General features: G+C 40.7%; 1 protein-coding gene across 2 annotated transcripts; it reads left to right on the top strand.

The window, feature by feature from the left end:
- The first annotated feature begins 1846 nt into the window (after positions 1-1846).
- LOC112558022 lies at positions 1847-9200 on the top strand. Of its 2 annotated transcripts, none has more exons than XM_025228206.1 (4): positions 1847-2931; positions 4728-4841; positions 5015-5162; positions 6106-9200. In XM_025228206.1, the coding sequence occupies exons 1-3, from the start codon at positions 2341-2343 to the stop codon at positions 5030-5032; spliced, it is 723 nt and encodes a 240-aa protein (XP_025083991.1). In that variant the 5' UTR covers positions 1847-2340; the 3' UTR covers positions 5033-5162; positions 6106-9200. The 2 variants fall into 2 exon arrangements, with proteins under 2 accessions (XP_025083991.1, XP_025083992.1); XM_025228207.1 differs by lacking the exon at positions 1847-2931 and adding an exon at positions 3894-4322.
- Positions 9201-13058: the final 3858 nt, after the last annotated feature.

The following is a 13058-nucleotide window of genomic DNA, read 5'->3' as shown; positions in this document are numbered from 1 at the left end:
CTCACAACCTTAAGAGACACAACAGAATCGCGAGACACTATTCTGAGCCAGGTTAACCAAACAAAAATGTTTCTAGACGCGAGTTTCTGGGGCATTACTAGGCAGATGCTTGAGTTGGTCAGCAGGAGTATCGACCATCGTCTACCTTAGTGACGGCCAACCCGATACCTGTTTGATCATCTGTCTTTTTCGGAACACCTCTGTTTATCTTTTCGGGCTATTCCAAAAATATCAAAGAGAAAAAAGATAAACGCAGCACGTGTTACATGATGAAAGAAGAAAAGAAATAAAAAGAGAGAGAGAATATGGGTTAATAAAGAGCGAAAGAAAAAAAGAAACAAAGGAAGAAAAAAAAGAAATTCAAAGACAATATTTGACAAATATGAACACGTACATTTGAGTATAGAATACAGAAAACACACTTTATTTTTTACGATCATTGTTAGCAGTGAAAATACAAATACACAGAAGTGATGACACGTGATCGCCCTTTGACCCCCAGTAGTGATCAAAAGTGCAATCGTTCTCTCTACAGATCACTACCTCGACATTATTATACTGGATGGTACCAGACATCATTCTTATGCAAAGAAGCAACACTTGATATCATTCAAAATATTCCATCGCGTCCTCACCCTGAAACCAGAATTGCAAATTGCATGGCCGACAGACAGTTCAATGCAAATTACAGACATTTGATGACAAGCCCTTGTAAAAGTAACATACATTTTTCTAATATGTTTAATTTTTTGTATATAAAGTTGGGATCCTTTTTAAACACTGAACACAACTCAGATTTTTGCATGAACTGTTGCTTGATAGCAGTTTGAAATAACGGATATATAATATATTATATTACTTTGGTCAAGTTCTACTTGTAGTGCTCGCTAAACAACTCGTTTATCGGAATAGAAAGGATGAATTATTCCAGTAGAACTTCTGTAGCAACTTTCTTTTATTTATAGATAAATGGAATCTTCATTAAAAAAAAACAACAGAAAAAAACCCCAAGTAGGATTAGGAAAAGGGATGTCCGTCCCTTTCTGGCTAAAATATCCATTTTGCAAGCGAAACTGCATGAGCATACATGTGAGTGTATCCCATAATGCTTAGAGGATTAATCAATTATTTGCAGAGAAAAGGAAACACGCTGATAAAAGGAGGGGATCTTTGAGGATTGAACAGCTGAATAAAGTTTTTCCTTGATAAATTACTTATCAATAAAAGATGCAGCGGAGCCCCCCTCTCTCTGTCTCTGTTTTTTTCTGTCTCTGAATGTGTGTGTGTGTGTGAGAGAGTGTGTGCGTGCGTGCAACATAAACGTGCTTGTGTACTTGCAAAGAAAACAAAACAAAACAAAAAACAACAACACCAAAACCAAAAAACAAAACCAAAAAAAGAAAAAAAAGCAAAAAAAAAACCAAAAAAATTATTAAAAAAAAAACAGACGAGGAGAGTGTTTAGGAGGGGTTGGGACAAACATTGTTGAATCGACGACAGTTGTGCCCAAGATAGCAAACTTCCGTGTTGTATCAGATTGCCCCCTTCAAATCCTCCGATAAGACTCGAGCGAGCGGGACGGTCACGTGGTATCGACGTGTCAAAATCTCCCCTCCATTGACATGACCACCAAACCACTACACAATCATCTACAAATTTCTGTCTTTGTCGGCTCCGTCTTGCATCATCTGAAGCTGGGAGGCAGCTCGTGAGCGGTTCGATCCTCGCGCTTTACAAAAACTTTCAAGTACGTGAAAGATTAAATTTTATTTCAGAGGAATGTCGGTGGCCGTTGGACCAACTGCAGTAGGTGAAGATATGTCCTGCTTTTCTTGGTTTAAACCCCGTCCTAAGCTGAGTAAGACGCTTGGCGGTGATAACAGCGTGTAACGACTGTGTGCACTGGCCTGAAGTCACGTGATCTCAAGTTTTTACTTCCAGGAAGTATCCTTCTTTAACAACGGTGGTATTTATTTCTTCTCTTGTCGGTAGTTGACGACTCCAGTTTAGACAAGCGTTATCTTGTTACATCGGTATCTGGCTAGGTTAAACAGGTACAAGCTAGGATACATGTCGAGGTAAAACAAGAGGATTATTTTCTACGGAAAACAACAACTAGCTTGGATATTTTTCTAAGTGAAACTGGAGGTGGTTAGGGAACTGGCGGGCATGGCCACGACGAGGAATCCTGACTTACAAGAAAAAGAATGACAAGTTCAAGTGACATGACATTGTTCTAGCGTCCAGTTCTAAGGTGTCGAGGAGTTAAAAAAAGAAAGAAAAACAATTTTTTTTTCTGGACGACGGTCACAGGCAGAGAGAATCTTTTTATTAGAAAAGATGGCTGTTCTGAAAATTCAGAAAATGCACAACGCCACAAGGCTAGAACCCAGCTACTACAGCGCCTACCAAGCCGCCGACGCCGTCAACCGCTACATCCCGCCGCTCCTCATCATCGTCGGAAGCTTCGTCAACATCCTGACCATCCGGATCATGCGCACAAACTACTTCCGGAAGGTTTCCACGTCCCTGTACATGATCGCGGGATCCGTCAACGACACCATGGGACTGTGCATACCCTTGTTGACCCACTGGCTGTTTCTCAACCATCCGGGCATCTTCCCTCGCAACGAGCAGTCCGTCGCCATGTGTCGCTTCTTCAATTTTTACGGTTTTGGTAATACTGACATTACTATTCTGCTGACGGCCGCGATGACCTCTGACCGTGCCTACGCCATCCACTGGCCAGTCCGGGCGGCCACGGAGGACTTGAGGACAAGGGCAAAGGTCGTCATCGGTGTCATTTTGGCCATTGTGGTGGCTAAAAACATTCCTCTTTTGTTCTCTTCAGACATGTCTGACCCCAATCACACGGAACGTCTGTGCGTTCTGGCAGCCAACGGAACTAGCCTTAATACCTCCGTGCAGAAAGTGAGTTATCCTGGCAATAGCTGACTGTTCTCACTACACTCTGTCTTTATATTCTTTCATCCTTTCCAAGCTTTTCTTTATCTTTCGTTCTTCTTTCTTGTTGCTGAATCTTCCAGAAAATAATCAGTCTCTTAACTTCCATCTCTTTTGGAATCGTTAGAACTTTGAAGTTTTCCTTTTCATTTTTTGCCAATTTCTGCTGAGAATTTTCACACAGGAATCGAATCTATGAATGTAATTGTTCTTGTGAAGCTCATAAATCCCACAGGCTATTGATCACAGTTTATCATAGCTTTCGGAGATGTTCGGAAATCCACGCTGTGCATAGAGCCGGGTCTTGAATTTTTTTGGTATGCATTTGCATGCGATTTCTGTAATTTCTAAACTACTGACATAACAGGAAATGAATTAATTGTGGAGAAGCTAAAAATAAACATTAGAGAAATATTTTATTCTGAGCTCATGGCAAACATGTATGATGATCTGCTCAAGAAGATGACAAATAGTATCCTGTGAACATTCTGAAACCATGCATTTCATGAAAGAAAAGAAAAGGGCGACGATCACTTCAGCCTAGTTGTTGCAAGGGCAGTGAAAGTAGTTTCAAGAAAAAGTCAACAATAACAGAAAGTGGACGGTGTATCCGCTATAAAACCAAGACTAAAAATAGTGGCAGACCTTATTGAAACTTTACTTGGACTTCCACTTGTTATTCTCCAGGGGTCGCATTCATAAAGCGAGGGTAAGTAGCTGCCCTGGAGAAGGGTCTGGACAGTTCAGAGCCAAGAACTGGATTTCGCCATTGCTTCATTATGACAAGCAAACAAATGATCAATCCCCCAAACGAATCATTTACCTTGTTAAAAAAAACAAACAACTATATTTTGCTCACAAGGAAGCAAACCAAGCTTTCACCTCCGGTCACTTTATTATTGTGATTATAAGGAAGTGGCAGGCTGGACTGGTTCCACATATCAGACAAATAAAGAATAGGTTTCGTTTGTAGTTTCATTTTCCTCTAATATACAATTTCTCTATTTTTGCAGTGTATTAGAAGAAATGTTTTTTGCTGGTCGGTCTTCTCGGACAAGCGTGGTGTAGTTCAATATTATGTAAAACAATATAAAATTAGACTGTTTCCTTATCGTTTTCTCTAATATTTTATGTATGGGTACACATGCACCATTTAGCTTATTCAAGCGCAGATAAATTACTGTTGGCACTTCCTGATGGAGAACTCAGTCACTGGCTATTTTTCAGTATGTAAAACATAATACTGAGAATTTCAACTGAACACTGATGTGGTCTTTCGTGTTCGTACGTTCACGTGTATTTATATGTGAATGCTACTGTATATCTGCATTGTGTGTGAGCACGATAGAAACAGAAAGGTAAAAGAAAATTTCTAGGAACAAAAGGGTTAATTTAACTGATGTAATCAAGCTAAAATATCCTTATCTCCCGCTTATGAGAGGGTTATCATTTACTGCTCACAGCTCCTACTTCTCGAAATGACTCTTTGGCATGCTTTTTTCAGGATGATGATGATGATGATGATTATTATTGTTGTTCTTGCGTATCAGTGCGACATTTATATTTGAAGAATTATGTAAAATAATCATAACTGAGTGTATATTATTGTCTGAAAGAAGACACACAACGACAGCAATGACAATGATCATCAGACATCCACTGACATGGACAACAAAGCTGATGACCGCGAAGACTGGATGTGTGGGTGAGTCTGTGTCTAGAGGCCGTGGATATTTTTTAAAACCAAAGTTGTTTCACTGCAGGCCTGGCCATGGATACAGATCATCTATTACGGACTCTGCTTGCTCGCCATCCTCATCAGCAACATCATGATAATATTGAGGTGTGAGACGATCTTTTCAGATGGCCAATGTCAGGTGCGTACATCTGAAGGTTGTTACAGATTCGAAGATAATAATAATTAAAACTTATAAAACTGCAGAGACTTTTTTTTTTATCTTGTTTCTTACTATCCAGAGTGTCTGGCTTTAATTTGATGGAAAGTCATACATGAGCTCAATGTCTCGTCTGATGTCTGATGTCACAACAGACACCCAGGGAGTGCTGAAGCAGGAAAAGGACAACAGGGTTCGCCGTCCTCCCGCCTTCGACAAATCTCGTTGATGATGGTGCTGGAGTCTTTCACCATGCTGGTGCTGTCCTACCCGTTCTCCTGTTACCTGCTTCTCACCAGTGAGGTCAGTGGTGCTTGTCAACCTTTGTCCACCAACATTCAGTATGGTATTCACAGACAACCTCAGCCAAACACCAGTAAATCCTTAAACTAAACAATACAACACCAGTCCAGTTTCTCAATAAATGTCGGCAAAACTTTTCCTCCGCCAGTCTGTCCTTTATCTTTTCCCCTTTGTGGAAGAACTGTTCTTTTTCTGTCCGATGCTAAAAATATCGGAAACATTTCCAAAGGCAAAGAAATGACTACGGCAGATTTTATGCCTTCTATTTGTATCTCTTTGCTGGAAAAACTGAGAAGCTTTTAGTTTTTGCTAACAAAAAAGAGGACTGATTTTGTGTTCAAAGAGTTCAAAACATCGCCGTTTCTTTTGAACTGAAGCAGATATTAAAGTGTGAGATTGCGGAGTGAAGAAGTCTTGAATCTCATTGCAGTTTGAAGTGCATTCTAAGACTGTTTGTACCATGTCTTTGTTATTTTTGTAAAGAACACGAAAACCACAGAGCTAAACTATATATTTCCTCGGGACATAAAATATTCGAATCATGTCTTTATTCTCGGCATACAGACTGTCTATGTAACAAAAAGAAAACGCAGTTCAAGGCGCTGTTCATTACACAAAGTCTGAGTAATTTTTTTGTTGGCAGAAGTCTGAGAATCATTTCTTTGTTCACGAGTCAAGTTTTAGTGACAAGTGGATGTGTCAAATCATACCTTACCTACCAGCATTAAGTCGTTCTTAACACGAAATTATTTTAAATTATTTCTTCTTTCATGACACGAAGACTATACTTTCATGCCGATGCTCCCGGTCTGTAATTATTGGCATTACTTGTGACAGGAAGGCTATTATGTCGTTGATCATGGTATTCTAGAAGACTGTAGCTATCATGTTCTTGTCATGAAGAATGTAATTATCTTGACGACTTGTATGCATCATGTGGCAGGGGAACGAGAAAGCGAACGATCCAGACAAAGTAGCACTCAACCGTCTCCTCTTCTCCGTCTTCTTCTACATGCTCTACTCCAACAAGTGCATCAACTTCTTCATCTACCTGGCCAGTGGCAGTCGCTTCCGACAGGCGCTCGTCAACGTCCTTCGTCATTGTGGTGCGACTGCTGGGACGTTGGCCGGAACCATCGCACTTCGAGTGAGACACGGGGTCATCAAAGTTCAAGGCCAGTGTCAAGGTCATTGTCAACGGCAATCACAAGGTCAATGTGAAGGACAAGGACAGGAAGTGAAGCGAGAGGGAGGGAGTGGACAAGTGGCCGGTAGTCAGACCACTCTTAGTGATTTACCGCTAGAAACCTAGCAATGGTGCTGAGGATGCAGCAAGTGGTTTTGATTGTTTCACTGGACGACAACTGCTTGGATTGTGTGTTGAAAACTTCCTTGTCAGGGCGCGAAACTTGAAACTCTAGTATTTCAAGGCTTGTTAACATCCAACAAAGCTGTTGCCAGCAGATGACCGAAGCTTGAAATAGAAAGGAACCTGGGTTCGTTGGTAGAAAGATTGATTCTAGCAAACGACCAATTGTTAAATAAGACAAGAACAGATACTGATAGTAAGACAGAAACAGGTATTGACATTAGAGACAGCTAAAAAGACAAAGCAAGTATTGAGAGTAGAGATAGTTGCAAACAGAATTTCAAACGTTCTGGTCAAAGAGGTGCTACTGTCCACAGATAAAAAGGTCTTAAAGCGCCCGAAGGTCAAGAAACAGCCCTCGGTGACGAAGAAAGTTCTCAACCTTAGCAACCGTAGGCCAGTCCCGAGGAGTGAGAGAAAGAGCAACCCTAAAGCAGCTGTCGAATAGAGGATATAGAGAAAGGGATGAAGGCAACCAGAGAAACCTGGACCGTAAGGCAGAGGAAGGGATGGCTTGGAGCGACAGCAGAAAGGCATTTTGTTCACTCAAAACACACATAAGGGTCAGCAGAAGTTATTGGTCATCGAAGACAGCACTGGTAACTAATCTCCTGATAGAGGACGGGGTTTACCGAAGGACAGAACTCTGCTTTTACCTGTACAATTTGCCTCTGGCGATTTACTAAAAAATCCTTCAAGACGGTCTCATTACGGAAGATGACCATGCAGACCTACAGGTCCTCCGGGAAGAAGTATAACGGGTTATCTGTCGCTTGAAGGACTGGAAGTCTCCAAGGGTCGTTAATGTTCCAGGGCATTTGCTCAAGTATTGAGGAGACGAGACAGTGAAGGTACTCACTGCCTTGTGTCGGAGAATGTAGGATACCAAGCAGTGGCTGCATGGACACAACCGCTGGCTATCCCCCTGCAGAAAAAGGGTATCAAAGGCAGTACCAGAATTATCGGAAGAGTCTAATTAGCCCTCCAAGCTATGATGAACCCGAACCCTGATTTAGCACCGTCTCGCACTGATGGCAAAGCAAATACTATCAGAAATACAGACTGGTATAGAGTCGACAGGAGAACAGTTGAACACAGTAAGATCTGTATCAGACTTCAAGAAGGACAACGGAGTAGTCAGAGGTCTTGAGTCCAAACCTGCAGACCTGCACATTAACCAACATGGTACTTGAATGGAGCATGGAACTTCCCCTAGGAACCTTCTTGACTCTATATAGAGTTGGGCAAGGTTAGGCAGCGAAGAAGAAATAGTCCCTACCCTCTGTGGGAAAGCTGACCTCAAGAGAAGGGAACTAACTTCACCTTTTATCTTCACTTGGAAGCAAAATTATCTTCACTGCCTGGAGTGATATTTCCAAGAGCATTAATAAACTGCCTGGGTAAATAAAACCCGTTAGAATAAACAGTCTCATAGTCCTTTCTTCTCGTCACTGTATTCGTCTCCATTCATGGAGGAAAATAATCGTCAACTTAATTGGCGAAGTAGTCATTAGTTTATGCCAAGTATCGAAATAAGTGAACGATTAGAATTTAGTTCTATTTTCGTAAATATAATTGTATTCCAGATTCTGCATCACAGAGTGCACTAGAAAAGAACTCGTGTTCCAAGGCGATAAATCTAGTTTATGAATGGCTGGCCAGGTTTAGAAGCTGTTAACGGGCAGACCTTCTGGCGGACACACTTTTCCACGCTAATGATGCTGGGGTCAGTGTCTGCGGGGCCGATGTCAAACATCCTGTCTGAAAGTGCTCGTAGAGCACCGGGTGCTAATCAAACCGCCAGGATGACGACCCCAAAGCACTGTTTCTTGAACCTGCGGGTTTATTTTTTGAGACAAATCGTTTTTCTTTCACCGAAGAGCTGGCAGCCAAAACGTGACCGTTCGTCATGGTCAGAATATCGACAGTTGCTGCACTTTCAGGACTGGGGTTCTGTAGAGTGCATGCGACAACCGCGACTCCGTTGCTGAGCCATGGATGGAAGTAGCTGGAGCTTCTCTGGGCACGCAATTTCCGGGGACAGGGTAGACAACCCACGAAGGGTCTTCTTCTGTCTGTTTTGCTCATTGGAGTTTTGTCAGCTGGTTTTGCCGGACCTTATGGATGCATGCGTGCGTTTCCGATAGCATGTTGCTCAAGGGGTTTCTCGCTCGTTTACTTCTTTGTGAAAAGTGAGGGAACAGTTTGTTTGTGCTGCAGCTTCTGCTTCGTCCAATGAATCAGAAAATAAGTATATATACCACGAAATAATTGGTTTATTTACAAAAACGCCTGAAATTTTGTGAAAAAATGGTTAATCTGGTTCAAATGTCAAAATTCGATAAGTATATTACTCCAAAAACATTTGCGCAAATGCTTACAGTTGGCTAAAGAAGTAGTCATTTATAATCTGTAAATGCTAAAATTTCGAGCACTTCAAGTTTGATCTTTGCGTTGCAGCTCTTCGGAAAACCTTGGAGATTCCTGTAAATAAATGCTTGTTGTTTAGAAACATCTAGAGCAGCTCCAAACTTCCTAGACCGTCAACTCAGTTTTGAAAGCAAATGAAGTTAGAAGAGACAGTTCTCTAGCCGACTAGACTCGCAGCATCGTCGAGGGAATATTTCTGTGATTATTGCAAACTGTAAATAAATACATCTGTCATTGTATCATTCTGGGTTTGCTGGCTCTGACATCAGGAACAGATGTTTTTCTGTGAGTCTCATTGTATAATGGTTTCTCTTTGTTGCGTTCCTGTGAAATTTGAAAACAGTCCTTTATCTTGAAAGCAAAACACAGATGACGTGTGATAAAATCTAAGCCTGTTCACGAAAAATGGAAAATTTTAAATATTTTTGAAGGACTTTGTTTAATTATGCTTTGGTTTGACATTTGGGAATATCCATTTTTTGAATTGCCCCAAGGGATCAGTAAAGTTGTATTGTATTGTATTGTATTGCATTGTATTGTATTGTATTGTATTGTATTGTATTGTATTGTATTGTATTGTATTGTATTGTATTGTATTGTATTGTATTGTACTGTATTGCATTGTATCCATTCATGTATAGAAAAGCATTCATCAAAATTATTTTCGGATGTTGACAGAACAAAAAAGATAAATAATGCATCTGACATTTCTTACAGAAGGATCAAAGCTGCTTCTGGTTCGATTTACTGTTCCGAATGATTTCATGTTAATGTGCAGAAAACATATAAAGCATCCAGCACATCCTGCTTCCACATGTAATCTAATATTTACAACACTTTTGGAAAGGTTTCTTGAAGGCTCGAGGTTACATCAGATTCCCAGCACACAACTTGGACATTAGATGACTCACAGCCATCGTCTTCTCTCACCTCTTTGTCACCTGCGTCTGATGTGATGAGTGTCAAGACAGAAGACTCTTCTTGCCGATGGTGGCAAGGGTCACATTTCTTACATGATGCAAGCTCATGGGAATTGTGATGGTAATCCCTATTTGTTCTGAAACAGGATGGACAAATTGTCACATGGAGCACAAACACCAGTGAACATTCACAAAAAAATGTTTGTGTTAATGAACCATTGATTCTTGTCAATCGCATGAATATTTTTTTTACTTTTCCTTTAAAGACTATTATTTTTTTTAAATTATACATCCATCCATTTGGCGTTAAAACATTTAATTCTATGCCAGGAGCACAGAGATATTGCAGATACCACGCCACCCCTTCAAAACTCTGTTCTTCTGAGGTGCAGAAACCATAATAAGACCCGAGTTCCTCGATACTGTTGGCTTCACCCTCTGTTCAAAGGAAAAGGGAAATTTCACTTCTAAAGCGGGACAGACCATGTCTAAAGGCGAGATTGATGTAGGATAACTTGGCTTCATAGAGAAAATATTTTTTCTTCAATGTCGAGTTACACATTTGAGGGATTCAGATAGTGCAGGGCAACCAGCCGCAAAAAGTTTAAAAGGTTAAACAAAAGGTAACAAACAGTAATTTGCAAGCAAAGGACTCATTAGCAGTTTTTTTATTCTTGTGCAGAAAATACAGAAGGCGAATTTTTTAAGGAAGGATTGTGTGCGTGCGTGTAAGAGACAAATAAAGTTTTCGTATAGGTTTGTGTGTGTATGTGTGTGTCTATCCAAGCTATCGGCATCAATGAAATGATGATGAATGATGCCAAAGCTACCCGACATCTCTATGGCAACACAGTTACGCTTTATCACTTGGCCTCCCATTCTTCAAGATAAAGGCGAGATGTTAATATGTACAGAAATGCTAGCACAACTGATTTATATCAGTGTTGACAAGAAGACATCAACAGAAGTGACCAGGATGCCATTATTTGAATAAACGTCGACCAGTCCTTCTTTTTCTGTCCAGAGGAAAACAATTGTATATACCTCGTTATATTTTCACTGATGCCATCTGTACTGTGTAATGATGGTAACCTACAGGCACTGCTGACCAAGGCATACCACCACCACCACCACCACCACCACCACCACCACCACCACCACCACCACCACCACACCACCACCACCACCAGAGGCAAGCAAGGAGCATCCATCGACGGATCTTAGCTACAATAATAAAATTCTTTGCTGTCCTGTGAGCTAGGACTTTTTTCTGAGGACTATCAGTCCCTCTTCCTTCTCTGGCATTCAGCTCGACGCCGTTGTCGCATTTCGGTTATCCCCACAGGTAAGCAGACGGGGTCGGGGTCAGAAGCGTACCTGTCGAATACAGAAGCTAGTCCCAGGTTACAGGGGAAACTACAACATCCAAGCTGTCGCTTCCAATCTTCACATTGGAGACCAGACCCAAAGACAGCGAGGTCAATGTGCTGCGATGCGAGAGGCTCAGTCAGGACAGGTCGTTTTAAGTTCAGACTAAAAGACATTGGTAAGTGGTGGATACCAAAAGGTCGAACACAGATTATAGAGGGAAGAGGTCTTGTCTACACGCACAATCAGCCAGTCCATCACGTGATTGAGCTTCTGGATCAGCTGTATTAAGTTTCTTCACGCAGAAGCGATTACAGAAGCTTGATATAATGATTAGAAAGCCAGAGGAATTGAAAATTGAACTTGCCGATGATTACAAGGACAGTATCCTCTGGTGCCTGTCTTTACAGAATTCGGAGAAGCTGACAGAAAGACAGGAATGTCGTGGACTGGACAAGACATGACATTTTCCCTTGGTAAAATCCAAAGGTGTTAAAGACACCATCAAATATTGAGATTACAATGCACGACGAAGATACGAAGAGAGAACTTCGCATTAACAGAAAACTCAACAGTATACGGTCGACATTTTGTGCCAGGATTTTACATAAATACCAACATCGAATATATATATATATAAAGATAAGTAAAAACATAGAAGAGCTAAGCTGATTTTCATGCTGAGTTTCATCGGTTTGCTTTGTTTTTGCGGCCTATCATTACAATTATTGCTTCGGCAAGAGCAGTCAACCGTGAAATCGCCTTTGTCAGAGGCAGAACTTCTCTTTGATCTACATCGGTCTTCATCCATGTCAATGAAGCTGAAATCGTGAAGCTCGTAGAAGACGCTCAAAGTGAAACACTATCAGATAAACTACGCACATGCGCATGACCCCCTTTTCCGGTTTGCGCAAGGCTAAACGCTTATTGGATGTTGCCAAACGACACCTATCTAATGAAAATAATAATAATGCTGATAAATAAAAACACAATGAAAGAAAAATAATGAAAACTTAAAAAAAATATAAAATATTTGTTATGGATGGGAAGGCCAGCTGTTAGAAAATTCCTCAAACAGAAAAATGGGTGAAATAAATCAAGCCAATTCAATAAGTGAAAGTTCATGATAAAAGAACACAAAGTACCAAAAAACGAATGAAAGTGACAGTTAATAATTTGCAAGAAGAAAACATAGAGAACAAACTATCAGCTTGCCATGTAAACAATCTCGTTTTCTTGTAGGAATGTGGTTACTTTATAATGAAACAAAAATCTGCAGAAACATTCCCTTCTGCATATAAATATTCGAAATGAGTGATGGAGACAGGGTACATCAATTTCTATATATCCAGTTTAGTGGACAATACAGTTTGACAGGAGACAAGAGAAACAATTATACTTAAACAACAAACAGTTGGAAATGGGTGGTTTAACATCGCAGGACACGACTGAGCAGACGGATCCTGCTTTAAGCAGACAAGAGCTGTTCTGGATTTTGAACCTAAAACACTTCCGAAATTCAAAGCAAACTAAACCACAAAACCTCCAAAGGATAAATAAACACAAAACAATATTATTCAGTTAATTGACATTTATTTTTCAGATTGCTTGTAGTATTTGCGATTGCCAAACTCGGGAATTAGAAACATTCTGTTGGAATAACAACACAAATTACTACAGACTCTCATGTTTTAGTTGCTGTAGGTGGTTTAGGCGAAGATGATCACTGATCCTTTGTCGGCTTCTACCTCCCTTGATAAATCAGTGACCGATTTCAGGTGTATAGCCAGGGCGACCTAGTCAGATAGT

The sequence above is a fragment of the Pomacea canaliculata genome, linkage group LG2 (assembly GCF_003073045.1).
Source record: "Pomacea canaliculata isolate SZHN2017 linkage group LG2, ASM307304v1, whole genome shotgun sequence".
In the NCBI taxonomy this organism is placed as follows: Eukaryota; Metazoa; Mollusca; class Gastropoda; order Architaenioglossa; family Ampullariidae; genus Pomacea; species Pomacea canaliculata.
This window is presented reverse-complemented; position numbering and strand designations above follow the sequence as displayed.

Excerpts from the sequence above, each read along its gene's own strand:
- LOC112558022 (XM_025228206.1), top strand. The coding sequence starts at position 2,341 with ATGGCTGTTCTGAAAATTCAGAAAATGCACAACGCCACAAGGCTAGAA. Across the intron at positions 2,932-4,727 it reads TTAATACCTCCGTGCAGAAA|GCCTGGCCATGGATACAGAT; the intron begins GTGAGTTATCCT and ends GTTTCACTGCAG.